The sequence below is a fragment of the Brienomyrus brachyistius genome, chromosome 10 (genome assembly GCF_023856365.1).
Source record: "Brienomyrus brachyistius isolate T26 chromosome 10, BBRACH_0.4, whole genome shotgun sequence".
Lineage (NCBI taxonomy): Eukaryota > Metazoa > Chordata > Actinopteri > Osteoglossiformes > Mormyridae > Brienomyrus > Brienomyrus brachyistius.
Window position 1 is genome coordinate 3,363,571 of NC_064542.1, and position 17,502 is coordinate 3,381,072.

The 17,502-nt window shown below is 41.6% G+C and overlaps 1 protein-coding gene across 1 annotated transcript in view; it reads right to left on the bottom strand.

Moving 5' to 3' along the window:
- Window positions 1-1,100: 1,100 nt before the first annotated feature.
- The window catches only part of trpc7b (transient receptor potential cation channel, subfamily C, member 7b), a 42,274-nt gene continuing 25,872 nt past the window's right edge, over window positions 1,101-17,502 (bottom strand). The window contains exons 5-12 of the mRNA XM_049029868.1: window positions 16,314-16,530; window positions 14,065-14,298; window positions 9,832-10,096; window positions 6,565-6,760; window positions 5,772-5,993; window positions 5,053-5,130; window positions 3,915-3,990; window positions 1,101-2,611 (exon numbers count right to left, since the gene is read on the bottom strand). Coding sequence (XP_048885825.1) covers window positions 2,472-2,611; window positions 3,915-3,990; window positions 5,053-5,130; window positions 5,772-5,993; window positions 6,565-6,760; window positions 9,832-10,096; window positions 14,065-14,298; window positions 16,314-16,530 — 1,428 coding nt within the window. The 3' untranslated portion in view covers window positions 1,101-2,471. The remainder of the gene's footprint in view (window positions 2,612-3,914; window positions 3,991-5,052; window positions 5,131-5,771; window positions 5,994-6,564; window positions 6,761-9,831; window positions 10,097-14,064; window positions 14,299-16,313; window positions 16,531-17,502) is intronic.

A 17,502-nucleotide genomic window follows, 5' to 3' on the forward strand; every position in this document is an offset into this window, starting at 1 on the left:
GTTCTCCACAAGACTGTGTTCTAAAAGCACTCAAACCTTGATCTCTCCTCTGAAGCATTACCTGTAGTCAGGGGTGTAGCTGGAAATCCTGGAATCCCTGACAAAATGTCACATTTGTCCTTGCCGGTACATTTTGACAGACAGGGGGTCCCCAGTAGATTTTTAGCTATAAAGTGCTGGGTCTCCTGAATCTACCAGCAACAATCTACCAGTGTTGGATACAGCAGAAGCGGCTGCACTGTGTTGAATTTGGATGGATGGATGCCCCTGGGGCAAATGGTGCAGGAGAAGGTCAAGTGTTATTGATCCACAGAGGTGGGTGGAATGAGACCCATCAGCCTACAAAGGTACCATCAATTGCTCCTGTTCGTGAATATTTGTAATTATCTTTACTATAGTGGAAATGTTTATATAACGATAGCAGACACTTTAGAAAGGAACAGTCCATAGTGTCCTTATTCTGACGGCTTCGCCGTGCTGCAGTGATCATTTCTTGCAGCGCTTGTGTTTTCTGTTGCTGCCCACTGTCTGTCAGTCCTCGGCAACTGGGCTGTAGTCTTCTGCTGACCTCATTCGCCGCACACTGTTCCCTGTCCTGCTGGTCACCTGGCCGCCACGCATCCATCTGAGTGTGAGAGCGCTTCTCCTTCGGGTTCATGCTGAATCACATCTCCTCTCCCCTTTCATGGTTTTTGACCACCCAGCCTTGAGGGTACTGTTTCCCCTTAGTCTTAACAGTGTCCAATGATTGCTACACTCTTACCTCACTTTTTGTATCAGAAACATAGAAATGTTCTGTTCATACGAAGTCTTTGAAATGTGCTTTACCATTTTCTGTGTAAGTAGAAAAATACAAGAAACTGATTCAAAGTGTTAATGTATGAAAAAAGCTTAATTAATAATTTAAATGAAGAACTCTATTGTATTAGTGTCCAACTGTGTCCAGATATGAATAAAGGCTGTAAAGGTGCAGCTGCTCAATGCTGTTCAGTCAATTGTGAGATACGTTTGAAGCCAAAGAACAGCAGCAGAGAAGCACACAAAACGCAACTGATAAGCTGTTCGTGTCAGTTCTCTAAACCACAAGAAATAGACATCTGTAAGACCAAGGCCTTTAATCAAAGACAATAAGATTTGACACGCATAATATTTTGAAATCGCACTATGGCTCAGTTTTATATTGATTAATTTAATGCTGAAAATACAATATACAAGTTTTTAAAATATTTTCCCCTATTGAAAAATACAGTAGTGTATTTATAATGTCTATCCACTTTGCTATGAGATTAGGCAGTTCTATTTAATTCTTTTAATTTACAAACAGCTTTTTTTTAACAAAGATTTGCTATTTGTAAAGATGTCACCCACAGATTTTTTCTTTTTTAACGCAACAAAGAGAAATTGTCAAAGGCATCGTGAAACAGTGTTTGGAGTCAGTAACTAAGTATTACCTGAATGCAAAAAACTTGTTTCATTCAGGGCAGACTGAAATGCATCAATCATGCCTGCAATTAAGGGCAGTCTGTCCCTTTCCTGGTGATTCGGTGAAAAGCCCATTGGCCAGGTAGTCTGTGTAAGACGTCACCTGCATTTGCTCTTGCAAAGCGCTGACTGACAAAGGATCGACCTGTGAAGATAGTCTTGCATGTCAGAAAGGCTCAATTAATTAGACAGCCTTTGCAGAGAGATGCTTCAGAAGATATAGTCAGAGGCTTATAGGTCCTGAACACCAAACTGGTTGTCTAAGGGGTGTATTGACCGAGCCGAGCTGTCACAGTGGTTCTCCTTCTGTTGTGCTGGTGATGCTGTCTCCACCTTTTCTCTCCCTCCAGAGGTTTAATTAGGCCAGACAGAAAGCAATAGTGAAATACCTTGTGCAGCTACATAGCTACATACATGTGCTGCACAAAAAGTCTGCATGGTAACGTGTTGAGCTCTAAGAGCTGCGAGATGTTTGTGACAGATGGAGCCCCTGAACGCTATTTAAACCTTCACACACACAAACACCCCTGCTGGCACACTGCTTCCTCTCAACAGCAGAGGTGCTGAACAATTTGTCCTTAGAGCAACCTTGGTGCTTCTCTCTGCCAGTCCGATCCAGTCCAGTAACCATCTCTGTTCGCCGTTAATCAGAACAGATGTGAGGCTATTCCTTCTTTTACCTTTGTTCTCCAAGTCATTACATCCTTTAACTTTTGCCTCCTTCTCCATGTGCTACACTTGTGTCCTGCAGAATATAATAATCCAGGTGATCATTAGGACCTTTGATTCCTTCTTCACGGATACACCAGTATGGTTTAAAGATCCCACAGAGGTACTAAAATGACAGACGTGGGGTTTTTGGTGCAGTGGACCACATAATTAATTCTAAGGTGTAAAAAGGAACCTGTGGCTTGTAACAGGGTTTCGTGCCACTTCACCGCCTGCTTCAGTGCATCCTTAACAGGAACTCCTGGCCGGGCTTTTCTGCCTCAGGGCAGCTTGGGATCCTTCCCAAACTTGTCGCTAAGCTGCTGAATGAGGCTGGCCAGTTCCCCTGTGGCCTGGGACTTCTCCTCCAGGAGCTCATAGCGGAGGCTGGAGATGTCTTGCTTGATCTCCTTCAGCTCACCTGAAGAACACACAAGTTGCAGTGATATGCTCAAAGAAGCCAGATATGGGCTGGCTCCCGTTATCTGACAGTCAAGAGGGCTGGTTTGGAGCCAGATAGCAACCAACAAAGAGCAGTGTCATGGATACAGAGACCGAAGGTTTACTCTGGCAACAGAAATATTAATCATAAGAACAAGAGGCATCACTGAGAGAGAAAAACAAACTGCAAACAAAATGGTGGTCTTCCTACACATCCTGAGCTGGTAAATAAACCCCTCTAGGACATTGTTTTTATTATTAAAACATTTTAATTTTAGAAATACGCTCAGAATTTTTCTCTCACCCATAATTTTCTGTGATTTTTAGAACATATTAATAGTATATAATTCCTTACTAAGAATGTATTGGCATATTTAAGAGTAATTTAGTAAAAAAGATTCAATTTCTATATCTGAACATTTTTAGGACTTTACAAAAGGGTGCACAAAGTACTGTAACTGTGGTTTGTCAGAGTTTACAGACTGTAACATGTTTGGATGTGTTGAGTCACGGTTTTGCTCTCTCTCTGATATGGAAGGCGAGTGGAGTCCCAGGATGCTGGCTGACCTTTTGCTGTACCCCTTAGAGGGATGTTCCTGAGGCCAAGTACAGCAGGAAATCATACACTTCTGCATTTAAGATGAGTCACTTCCACCATGCATATATACTGCATATGTACGTATAGTGCAAGGTTTAATTGTATGTCATTCACAATTCTTGCTGTAAATTCAGATTAGATATTTCAATTAATGACGAACAGTAATGCAAGACTCATCTATTTTGATTTGTGAAACAAAAAGTAAAGATTTGTAGACCAGTGTAATTAAACAACATTGTTTAAATGTATTGTCTGATGACTTAAAGTAAATTTGTTGACAAGTATACGCTTTCTCTCTCTGTCCACTGTTCCTATGCTGGATACTGAAGGAAATGCGATTTAATTTCTGCAAAGAGCTTGATGTGTCAGGAATGCAATTTTTGATTAATGGCAGGCTGAAATAAAATTATCCTACGCAAGAGCAAATGCAAGAAAGATGGGCAATAATTAGTTGCTTGCCGGGTGCCTGGAAAATGTTGCCATAACTCAAACAGTGTTTAATGGAGAGGACTGACACACAAGCCTCCCCAGAAGACAATGACATCTGTCTTATGCCAAGATGGTTAGATATAAAACTTAGAAAGATACAGCTTCAGGGCATGAGCAGTGTGACCATGCCAAACCTCTGACAAGTATGGAGATGGCCAACATGTAGATGGGACATAAAAGTTAATGAGGTTTTTACCTTCGTTGACTTCGTCATTCTCTCTGTCCACCTGGGCCCTCAGCACGTAACGCTTAATGAGCCGCTTCATGATTTTCTCGTGTGCAGAAGCGAAGGAAGGAGAAGTGGAGGAAAAGAAAAGACAGAGAGGAAACGAAAAGGGGAAGAGAGTTTGACATGTAGAGTTTCACACTCCCACACAGCAACACACACACACACACAGACACACTCATGGCACACACAGACAATTTGTTGAAACTCTGAAATTTACTCACTGCCAATTTACTGTCCCTGATGGCCTCTCCCGCCGAGTTGTGAAGTGCTTACTAAGGAAACCTGGGGTACAAGCAGCTGGACATGCACAGTATATTTTTACCTCTACTCGGCATCATGGGATATTGGAGGACTCCTAATAAGACACTGCCAAAGCCCACCTATGTTGGCATCCAATCAAAAAATACTTGCTACATATATAAGATTTAAAACTGAGAGTTCTATCAATTAACTGTGTATAGTATCTCTGATCATTCAGCTAATGGATCTGACTTGGGCTCTGGAAATGTCAAACCTCATTCATTCATTGACACCTACAGCCCTATCTTCCGTAACAAGTCCCACAGCTCACGCCTTATTAACATCCGCTCAATCTTTCAGTGTCAGTCTATATGACAGGCTGAATGTGCAATATCAACAAACAGCTCTTCTTCCAGACAACAGTCTCCAACAAAATTACTTAACTAATAGATATCTGTCTTGCCTAAATACTGCACTGCAATAATGAGGATGCCCAGCTCAACCTCAGTAATACATATAAGATTATGGCCACAGTAATTAACGTCACCACTCATTAATAATAATGTGTATAGTTACTGTGGCCAGATTTGGGTTCCAGGAGTGTCTCTGCCCATGGACTTCACCTATCTAGCTGCTTACTGGGTAAAAAAAGATCTTTGCAATAATAACAATACATTCATGTGCTTCAAGAGAGGGTCCTAATCATCCAGGATGTGTGTGTGTATGAAATAACCAGAAATCTTTGAGGATCCTAATCACCCTCAATGTTAAGAATCAGTAGCTTATGGTAGGACACGCCCACCAATTCTGCTGCAATTTAAGAAACACCTGAAGTCTGAGTATTTTACTTTTTGCGAATACTTACCTGGTATCGAGTTGGGTGTGCAATTGGCTTTTTCAGCGTTAATTCATCCCTGCCTCTGGGGTACATTCGGAATCGACCCTACAGAGATATTTTAGGATAAAAGCATTATGAATTGCAGATCTGTGTGGATTTAAATAAAGCGAATTCCTCCAGGGATTCTGGAGGGTGGGCGAGTGGAGAGGGACGTGCGGGCGAGCGTGCACTCTGCACTATGTTGGACCTGGCGGTAAACTGTGAAGTCTCCTGAGCCCAAGCAGCTCAAACCGACACCCACAAGAAGCCCTGCTTACAGCCTGCTGCATTTAGCTCACCCTCTCATCCTGGTGCTTCAGTAGAGCCTGCTCTCCTGAAGCCCTCTGTCATGACCCTCGTCTGCTGAGTCCTAGTCATGACCTTTGACTTCTCACTTTGAAAGTGTGCCCTGTTCAATGTGAAATCTTTAGTGAAAGCCCTCCCAAATGTCACCCTAATGCATTGCTCTTCAAACCATGGTTCTCAAGGTCCGAGCCCTGCTGATTTCCTAGCCTTCCTTTAGCTGTGAGCCAGGTATGAAGCCTCTAGCCAATCAGAATCAGTAATTGTTAAGCTATTTACCTGGGAGAACTGAAAACAAGGCCTGGACTTGTAATCGAGGTCCAGATTGAGGAGTCCTGTTGTAATGTCTCATAATTTTATGATCTCCACCTTGCTGTCATGATATGTTCGCTGAAGCCTCTCACCTTGGTGCGTGACTTAAGCATGCCCATCTCCACTTCGCTATCGTGGCTCCTAGCTTTGGTCTTACACAGGTGCACCACACACTGCTTACACCGCAGCACCAGATAGTAAAAGGACTTGGGACTGGGAACCAGGTTGAAAGGGGGTGGGAGGGTGCGACCCTCGTCAAAGTAGGACAGCCACAGCTTAGAGCGGGCAAACTTCCACTCCACATCAGCATCTTCCTGTACAGAGAAACACACAACGGCAACCGTTCATCCACAGCAGAGGTATTCAAACTGTGGGGTGCGACCCCCTGGTGGGGTGCGAAGGAATTGCAAGGGGGTGGAGTCGAGGGAAAAAGATAAACAGAGAACTGTCTGGGGGCCTTGGGGTGGGGGCAGACCTATTTTAAAAATTGCCACCTTCAAATATATTAAAAACAGAGAGACTTGCAGTGTCTAAAATTTCTCCGGATTTTGATAAGCTGTGTGCAACAACAATAAGGGAAAATAGTTTCATTGTTTCCATTGACCTGCAAGGTAAAGTTTATTTGTGGTCTTCTTGCGTGTGTGTGTGTGTGTGTATAGGGGAATAAGGACAAATATATCAACACTAGGGAGGACCTGTCAAAAAAAGTTTCAATACTACTGATTTACAGCCTTCTAATGTCACTGGAGATGCATTAAACTCATTTATCAGACAAGGAGAATACATTATTTGTCCAAGTAAAAACAGTGAAAACAACACCAGCAAAAACAACAATAATAATAATAACAACAACCACCATCATTATCATCTGAGAGCTATCCTCACCTCAATCTCCTGGTAGGAGTTATTGATCATAGCGATCAACATGTTGAGGAGGACAACCACCATAGTCACGTTGTAGACTCCATAGAGCACATAGCCAATGTTCTCAATAAACTTGTGGTCATACTTCAGGACCACCGAGATTACTTCAGACAGGCCGAAGATGGACCAGAACAAGGTCTTAAAGCTCTCCTCCACTCTGTTGGGCCAGAAACAGACCACAAATTTGATCAAAATGCGCTCAAATCTGTCATTATACACTATGCTGACATCAGATATTACTGAAAATGCAAACACTGGTAAAAAAACTCAAACTTAATCAAAGTTACAGACTCACTGTTCCGCAATAATGTATAGTCCTGCTGAAGCAGTGAATTAAATAGGGATAAACAAAAGGAGGTTTATTTTATTGATTAGTACTTCATGACTTGTGTGCGTAAAAGAATGTAAATAAGTAACAAGCTGGAGCCTTTCACTGGCCTCTTAGGCACAGAGTATGATGACGAGAGCAATAAGGATTTAAATTCACTGTGGTTTGCACAACCATACAATGACATTTAATGGGAAGGGGGTTAACCAAGGTAACGACTGACACCTCATTACAGAAACATGGGCACTTCCTCATCGCTGACAGAGTGATGCAATCACACACACAAGCTTCTAATTATATCTTTGTGAGGACTCTCCATTTATTTCTATGGGGAAAACTCTACTGTGTGAACCCAACATGACGAACTTAACCCCTACCCAGCTCTAATCTTAACCATAAGTAACCAAACAAAATGCGAGACTTTAGGCATTTTTACTTTTTTGATTCCATTCACAGATCTTTGTGGGGACCTGAAAACCGGTCCCCACAATGTCAAAACAACAGTTCTTTTTTTACTTTGTGGGGAATATTTGGTCCCCCCACAATGTAATATAATCCACATCCACACACATACACACACAGAAACTCTTTCTTGGTTACTCTTTTGAATCACACACTTTCTCATCCAGTTGCTTAAATTAATGTTTAATACTGGAACTTTCACTTCTTAATGAACCATTTGTAGGCTTCAGGTGGGGAAATAGCAGCAGGGCTAAAATACAAGGATTTTGAAGGACAGATTCCAAATTTGTGCATTATGTAGAGAGAGGTCTAGAAATATAGTGAAGCAAATTCCATTCAAATGCTTGGTAGACCTTAGAAGATCATTAAGATATCATTTACCATAATGGTCAAGTGTGTCACAATAGCGTGTCAGTATTCCTTCCTATGCATTATAGGATACTAGGATAAGAGACCATGGTTGGCCTACAGCTATATCTTTGTACCTTTTTACACATAATGTAACAAATCCATATATTTATTGTGCAGCGTTTATTTAGTGTTATTTACTGTTATTTAGCGTTCCCCTGTGATTTTTCGGAATTCCATGCTATGCCCCAGGGCTACTGCACTGCGATGTTCTGTAAATGCCAAACAACGTGACTCCTGACCTGTCCCATAAAATCCAAAAATAACCACCCCCACGGAGTCTAAGAGCAAAGTTCCCTACAGAATCGAACATTTAACTGCCCTACGGCACCCAGCAGAGTCTTACAGTGAAGCAATTAAATTAATATCTCATTAAATTTAATATACTAATGGTATGATTACACTTATGAATTTAATTAGCCAGAGCCTTTATTACAAGACCTGCTTATTAGACTAGTGTTTTTCTATATATATAATCTGTATTCTGTGTTAAAGTAGGGTCTCTGAGCATCTTACTATCGCAGCATCAGAGTGAGCCGACTCATATCAGTCCCAGGAGAGGCCCTGACTCAACTCTAGTCTCCAGTCAGCAAAGGCACTCACAGCTGGGGAAATTAATTTAATCTTATTACGCTTTCAAGCATGAGTGTCCTTTATGTCCCCATCACTCTGCCCCCTAGAGGGAGGGCCAAGCGGAGCAATCTCATTGTCAGGTATTCATCCTATGCATGGGGCAATCGCAGAGCCTTGAGCTTATGCACAGGTTTGTTAGATGCTCAGTGGACAGAAACACCTGGCCTAATACGTCTGAGTGCCTCTTTGGGGTTGTTACTGGGTAACCGTCTGTAAAAGTTGCTGAGGAGAACTTGGTTTTTGACATGGGTGGAAGGGTCAGTGTGCAGAAGGTGTTGATGCTTCATGGCCGTTGCTAGCAGCATGGTAATATATTCCCTGAGACTGTCACTGATGGCACACTCCTGAGACAAATAGTAACGACATATATTCTTATTTTGTTTTGATGGAAATTACATTTCCTTATCTACCACCTACCTTCTGTGGTTTTTACTAGTTTCCTCTCATAATGCCATAATGTTTAACCATGGAATCATAATCAGAGCACTTTGTGACACTGTGAGCTCTCTGCTGGAAGCCCGGCCACAGCTACTCCTCTCAATCTGTTTCTGTTAGCGGCTGTAACACTTAAACGGTTTTACTCTCACGCTCAATGCTCTTTTACTAGTGGTTCAGAATAAGCAAGATTCTGACCCCTGGTGGCAGTTTTGGAACGTGATGAAAATCAATCTCCGGCCAAAAGGCAAAGGAATAATGAGATTTTTTTTTAAAAAAAAAAGTAGAAGAAGGTCAAAGGTAAAAGAAACAGCACTGATGATAAGTGACCTGAAACGACTGGAATCTGGGATGGCCCTCCCGCATTGGGCTTAATTACTAGGTTGTAGATACAGAAAGAAATTGAAAGTATTTATTTCTTTTAAATATATTTCTTAAATAATCTGGAGATAGGTGTGTTGGAATAGGTTGTAGGTACCAAAGAAATTGAAAGGATTTATTTCTTTTAAATATATATTTTTAAAATATTCTGGAGATAGATGTGTTGGAATAGGTTGTAGGTACCAAGGAAATTGAAAGGATTTTTTTCTTTTAGATTTTTTTTTATAATCTGGAGATAGGTATGTTGGAAAAGATTTATAAGTCAATTCAATTACATAGTTTTGATTTTGCAGACTTATCCCACTCTGAGTAAAATTATAAATGAACTTTAGCCTTGAAAGTTCAGCTGTGTACTTCTTACCCTGGTTTCTATTTAGTTTTTTTGTTGTAATCCACTGGTTTTATTATATTTTTTGCAGACTCCAGAGGTACGGAGTAGATGGAGTGTGTGATGCTTTAAAAAACAGGGTGAGCAGTGACAGACGGAGAACGGAGCTCCCACAATAACTTAGCCTTCAGCTGAGGGCGGCAGGATTGTTAGCAAAAGGAATTTATGTTGCAAGGGATTTCTTAAAACTCACGTGGTGAAGGCAGGGTTATATTTGGCTCCCAGGTAGTAGGAGTAGAGATTGAACATGCCGATCATGAAGGCCACAAACACCAGGATGAAGATGACCATGAACTTGAAGATGTCCTTGACGGTGCGACCCAGGGAGATCTGCAGCGGGCCGAAGCTCTCGTTGGCGGGCAGGATGTAGGCGATGCGGGAGAAGCTGAGCACCACCGCAATGGCGTAGAGGCCCTCGGATATAAGTTGAGGATCAGAGGGTCTCCATCTGTTCCTGGCTGTGAGAGACACAGAGAGGCAGAGAGTCAGCAAGATCGCGAATGATAGATGGGAAAATGAGGCCGAGAGGCAGCTAAGGGACACGGATACTCTATTTGTGTACTGTACTTTTTAATTAGCTACAGGTCTCATGTTTCGTCACATACACCCTCATACACTTGCGTCACAAATGCCATATTTGATTGCACCTCGTTTACCTGTTAGCTGTATGTTTACAGTCTTCACACTTCACAGTATCTTCATTTGTGGACGATATTCTTGCTGCTATATGGGATTCCCCCCGGATCAATAATAACATTAATCTTAATATAAAATAATGGAGAACAACAGATACAAAACAAGCTGAGTATAGTCTGTATCATAATTAAGAAAACCCAAATTAAGAAATTGGCCTAAGTAAAAGTGGACCTACTCATTACTGCTTAACAGAAAATCCGTGTTTTTCACTTAATGAGTGATCAAGTTTCCAACACAATAAAAACATATGGGAAGGCAAAAAATAATTTCAGTCAATTCAGAGGAAGTACTGGCACCTGAAGAATGTTGCTGGTAAAATTGTGTTCATATACTTAGAATAGGCATGATTTTCACCCAGGGTAAAGCAAAAATAATGCTTAAAAATAATTTCTGACTGTTCTTGCTCAGACTACGCAAACTTTTGTGATTTGTTTCTTGATGCTGTACACATCAATTGCACTAACACCACAAACAGCACACACTGATAAAACTGATAAAAAAAAATCGCTAAAGCTACACATTTCAATTTGAAAGAAGGAAGAAGGAAAGGAGCAGAGAAACCGAAGAATCTCCTGGGTAAGCTGTTCCTGAAAATCATTACAAAGATGACACAAAGTCGAAAAAGCCCCTGGCCTACTTTGCTCTTTTAATGTTTCTGGCTCAGAGTGACTAAACTGCCAAACAGGGTTATTATACATGGACCAGAGCATCTCCTCAAGGATGCACACACCACGCAAAGCCTGTGCTGCTGACTCAAAGATCACAGATTCATTTCTTTGCAACAAGCAGGTCAGTGCTTCAAGGACGTTTAGCAAAAATGTGCTTTTATTTGCTTATGTATTGATTATATAATCGGCCTGCAATGTTACAGACACGTCAAACACAACCAGAATTTAAACTCTTTGTATCTCAGAAAATAAGCAATTTTAGTATAATTTTAGAAGAAATTCAGGTAGTGGAAGGACATTTTTAAAGGCTAATATTTCTAGAATGATCTCATATCATCTCTGGTGCTTTTCGTTTCTAAAACTTGCAGAGAAAAAGACAGGATGGCCACAGCGCGAGATGTAAGGGATAAATGGGTGAAATTACTACCTCTCATGCACAATCCTGGCCCTCGAGTTATGACGGACAAAGAAATTGAACTGTCCCTTCAGACAGTACATGCTAGAAAAGACTGCAAAGCATCGTGGTTTATGACCGGAAAATAATATGACTAATAATAAAAACCAGTCGTCTCTGATGGAGGATGGTTAATGCATCACTTCTGATGGACTGTGATTGGAGAGAAAATTAGTGTCACACTGATTGTGGTGTGTGATTGGAGAAGAAATCGGTGAAATAGCTTTGGTGGTCTCTCACTGGAAAATGATTGCTGTAGCACTGTTTAATAGTGCGTGAAATAAACAATGTTCAGTATATTGCGATTCTCTGGTCTACTCCACTGACTTTGTCGCTATTCCAGTTTGTAATTCAACTTATCAAGTGTTTAGCACAACATAATGTGCCTGCCATTTCCACTGGCTAAAATATGATTTTGCAACAATGCAAATAAGCAGCTTGAATGAAATATATTTTCCTGCTGTAACTTTTACCTACCATAAGATGGCAGCATTGATAACTCCTCATATGCGACAGTTGAAAACATAGAATTGTAATTGCTCACAATTTGTATTTATTTAGGGTGGCTTAATCTGTAGCACTGCTGCCTCACATTTCAAGAATTAAGGTGTACGAATCCCAGTGTGGGTGGAGATTGCATGTTCTACCCATGTTGTGTGGGGTCTCTCTAGTTCTGAAGTTTCTTCCCATAATCCAAAGACACACAGTTAGGTAAAAGGGTGCAGGTAAATTGCGGTACTATGTGATTGTGTGTACAGGTATGTGCCCTGTGGTGGACTGGCACCCCATAGCGGCTGTATTCCTGCCTTGTGCTCTGTCTGTTCGGGAAGGCTCAAGGTGACTTATCCAGAATAAACTGCTGCAAGGGAGATGGGATAATTTATAAAATTCAAATGATATCTTGTTGCACAAGGTGTGCTACACAGAGCAGCTGAGATGAGTGCTTTGAGAACGTCTCAAAAAAGCTGCTCGGGGCATAAATTAGTCCAATTAAACATGCAAACAAACATCTAACTGGATTTGTGATCACAGGTTGCAATTCTAACAGAGACATTTGTGTGGTTCCCTTGAGCAGGAAATCTGAATTTTACATGGAGCCACAGGCGAAAATAACAGATATAGATGACTGCAGCACCAGATAAATAGATTAAGCAGCTAAGTGATGTAATTTAAACAAGGATGACTTAATGGACAATGCTGTAGACTCACACTTTCAGGGATGTGTGTTTAATTCATGCCCCAGCTCACTGTGTGAGGATCATGCTTTGCTTGCGTGTGGGTCCCCTGTTACAGTCCACAAATGTGACACAGAATTGCTATATGCCGTGTGACGGCCTAATATGCTGATTAGAGTGTCCCCTACCTTGTTCCCTATGCTCCCAAGAACAGACTCCAGGATCCCTGTCAGCTCCATTGATTGGATAAGTGTTTATGAAAGTTAAACAAAGGTAAATTACACATCGGGCCTCACTACGATAACAACCATTTTCTTCTAAATGAGCAGACTTATTGATTAAGCAAAGATTTCTTTTCTCTGCCAGAAAACTCATTCATAGTTACTTGTCAATACAATCCCATGTAAAACGCACTATAAAAGATGGCAAGAGGTGGCCCGACAAGGCGACATCTGTTACGATGAAGCTAGTAAGTCTCTCTTACAGAATATTTCCATGTAGCATGTCTAACGCTATTCAGCAAGCCACTTAACACAAGATCTGGCTTTGCACTACTGTCAGCATACTGTTAAAGCTTTAGTGTTCAGAAAATGTGGTCCTCTTGGATTTAATGGCTTGTTAGTTGCACTTTAGAGAGAACAGTATGTGGGCCAGCAGGTAGTAGTTAGGTATTGGCTAGGATGAGGGCTCAAAGTGCTTACTAAGAATAGTGAGTGCAGAAGTAGGGAGCCTGCAAGATGGAAGTCCAGCAAAAAACTACACAGTAGCTTAGTAAGTATTACTATTGCAGTTTGTTGATTTGAATCCTGCCTATGTGGAGTATGTGGAGTTTGCATGTTGTCACTGTGTCAGGTAGGTGTCCTAATGGAGTCCATCCATCCATCCATCCATTCTCCAAACCGCTTATCCTACTGGGTCCCGGGGGGTCCGGAGCCTATCCTGGAAGCAATGGGCACGAGGCAGGAAACAACCCAGGATGGGGGGCCAGCCCATCGCAGGGCACACTCACACACCATTCACTCACACATGCACACCTATGGGCAATTTAGCAAGTCGAAAAGTTGAATGTTTTTGGACTGTGGGGGGAAACCGGAGTGAGTCAGGTCAACAAATATCTCTAAATTGCCCACAATGTTTATGTATGTATGACTGCGCTCAGCAGTTGTCTGGAATCCCATATCCATGACTAGTATCCTGTGCCATCTGAGATTGGGTCCAGGCTAACCTGACAAGGATAAGTGTTTGGAAGATGTATGGCTGGATGGATTATTGTATGTCCAGGAGATAATTCAGATACCCCAGGAAGGTAAAATCAAGGTTTCTCCTAGAACTTGCATCGGCAACCTTCAGACCAGATGTTTGCATGCCAACACTTGGGGCCATGGGGTAGTGTCTGCTGCCTACAGGTATAGTTAACGCTCCACAGTACTGACCGTAGGTGAAGTAGGCCACGTCAGCTGGCAGGGAGGCATTGCTAAGGTCATTGTTGGGCACATGCAGGTCCACATATAGCTGGGCCTTCGAGGCCTTCAGGAAGGCCATGAGACGAGCTGTGAAGGACGCCACGAAGATGGAGAGCATGCCAAAGTCCAGCACGTTCCACAGGTGCATCACATATTCTCGAGGCCCGTCTGCCCAGATTTCCTTGCACTCCGACCAGATCATACCTGTAACACGACAGATGCTCTTACATTCTGAGCCAGGAAAAAAGATTAAACAAAACCATGTGTCACAGTCCAGTTTAGGGATGATCCTGTCAAAGGTGGCATTACATGATAAGGGACAAAATAAATACATTTTTCGGGGGCTACTACACCAAATTCAGGAAGAATGCAATGATTTGCGATCATTTACCATCTTCTCCAATACAGACACGCTCACTACTATTTACATGCTCAGACACAATAAGCATGTTACACTTCAAGACACACATTAATTTGAAGAAATATACAAAGCCACACATAGACAGAATTGCATCTACACATATGAAAACCTCAGAAATGCACTGTAATTACCATAAACACTTACAGTGATAAACAGACACAGAAAAAGACTTTCTCCTATGATGCAAACACATTAATTCCTAACACAGCCTCCCTAAGACTCTTCAAACACAGCAGATAATTGCTCATTAAAAAATGCCTCTAATCAGTTTCATTCTTTGCACAATTACTGGAACTTCAAAGAGCACAGCAGGGTCCCCCCCCCACCCCTTTTTTTGCTACCTGTGTCACTGAGAAGGAGAATGACATGTATCCACCCTCCCCTTTTACGCAACCCAACTCTCAGAGAAGAACAGAAAAAATATGGCAGACATTAAAAAGTCACAATGTGGCAAAGTAATTGGATTCTGGCTCAAACAAAAGCAACTGAACCTTCGAGTTGAGTTCTGGGCGCGGCTCAGTTGATGCTCACACAAACTATTTCTACACTTATCTAGAGATTGATATGGTTTTTTATGAAGTAATGCCAGTGAAGGACTTTGATTGACTCAAGATTCTTATTCCCCTTAAGTCGTTGGACATTGTATAATTCCCTGTCAGGCGTGGAACACCCTCTCTTCTTTATGTCCTTTGTTACCTGACACCACTGGATGCTTCCCAAATTTTTCCAAGCTTTCTCTGAACTGCTTCCACATTGATGTTCCACTATTTTCCGGTTCATTGTCTGCTTCAAATTCAAAATTCATTGTCGGAATACACCAGGGGATACTTGTTCATTCAAACTGAGGGTGTCGCCAACAGCAGCTAATTTGACTAATAAGCATTCATCCATCCAGTCATCTTATAACCACTCAACCAGGACAGGGTCACATGGGTAACATGGCAAGAAAATGCAAGCTGCACACAGAGAGTGGAAGCAGAATTCGCGTTTGGTAGTTATACAGTATATAACATTTATCATCATGTCGCTATAATAGTGCTGCAATGCAACTGGGCTATCAAGACATCTACCTTCAGTGTGCATTATGAAAGAAATCATATTTTACTCACTAGAGTGTAATCTTTCTCAAGATGCACTAGGAAAACACAGGCTTACAAAATTAACCAGGACGGAAGGCAAACCTTATTCACAGAGAAATGTCTTAACCTACACTCCTGGACACAAAAAACGGCCCAAAACTTAATTTTGAGCAATTTGGGTTTGGCCTATTTTTTCGCCCAGGAATGTACATCCACAACAAGAAAGGATAGATTCTGTTCTGTTCACTGTCTGTGAACACAGACTTGTTCAGAATTAACTAGGACTAGTGAAGAAGACCCAGAGATGCACATAACTGGTATGCAAGTACACATTCACCTATAAAAGCGATACGTGCAGCAATCGACTATTTGATTACATAGTTTATATGCATTTGCACTCTATAACAAGAAATTGCCATGCATTTTAACCATTATACCGCAAATGAAATGTGAATTACCATATAAAAGTTAAAATACGTGATAATTTCTTGTCATGTCAGCACAAATGCACATAAAATACGCACACATTTGCGCTGTTACTATCAATTGCCACACCTATCACTTTTGAGGGTGAATGCCTACCTGCATACGTAGTTATGTGCATCCCTGGACAAACCCCACTTACTGAGAAGACATCAATATGCAGCATGCTTTATGTGAGGGACCATATTACATGTAATGAAACAACATCATGCTCAGAACGAACAAGTCCTGCTCACCAAGGACCCACTTCATGATGAGCATCTCAGTCCAGGAGAACTGAGTGGTCTTCACCCGGAAGATCTGCCGGGGGTGGTCAGTGACGGTCTCGTTGGGGAGGGTCTTGATACCCTCAAAGCGGTCTGAGGCATTGAGCACAAGAAGGCCCAGGAAGATAGTGAAGGACACAGCGTGGGCCACGAACTTCATGAAGGGACTGCGGAGTATCTGCCCCAGCTGCAGTGGGCAAGAGAACCACAGTCGACTCATTTCATACAATCCAGAAAATGTTAATTCAAACCAAACATTAACTGGCTGGGTGGATATTACAAACGTTTTCATATATTTATCCATTTTTACAGGGTGATGCTTTAATAAAATGTTTAATACAAGGCAACTGCATCCAGTACCACAAAGTTTTTCATTCCGGCAACATGGCGACCTGTTATTTAACCATAAATATAACCTGTTTTGGTTTACTAATAGACCAGCTGGTTTATCGGTGTATGTTGGGATCCATGAGAGGGGATTTTGTGTATTTTGATGGGTGTGTCTATGATACTACTGAAAAGGGAGAGAGGGCTTGTTTTCCATAATAAATGTCGTTGAAATTGGGGATTTAAAGATCACGCATGATGAGATTTCATTAACTTATAGCCCACAGTGTGCATTTATCGTTAACACGATTGACTGATTTTGAGAGAAGAAATTAATGACTTCTCTATTGGGTGCTACATTGCTCTGGAAGAAAGGACCAAGCCCATTATCTGTCTGACCTTTTGAAGATTGATCTCACAAAATCAGTAGGTAAGGCCCAAAGGAATGACTGTGATCCATTCTGCGAGGAGTGAAACTGGAGATAATAAAATTATTAACTGTAGGATATGCATGACATGATTGATTTGAAACTGGATTTCAAATTTAAATCAGGGTTGGGGAATCAGATCCATGGAGATAGTATCCCAAAACCTGCACCCACACCGGCCCGCACCGGTTCCCCACCCCTGATTTAAAGGGAAGCTCTCATTGCTCATTATCATATGCCAAAGTGGGTGGGGCTTTTGTCGTACTCAGGCTTTCTACAGTTTAACAGGTTAAGGAGAACGTGTGACCAAAATATCCCCTAAATGTAACACTTGAGAGTGGGGTTACTGTTACTGTTAACTACTTAACAGGAATTTCTTTAGTGAATTATTCAAAACCACATGC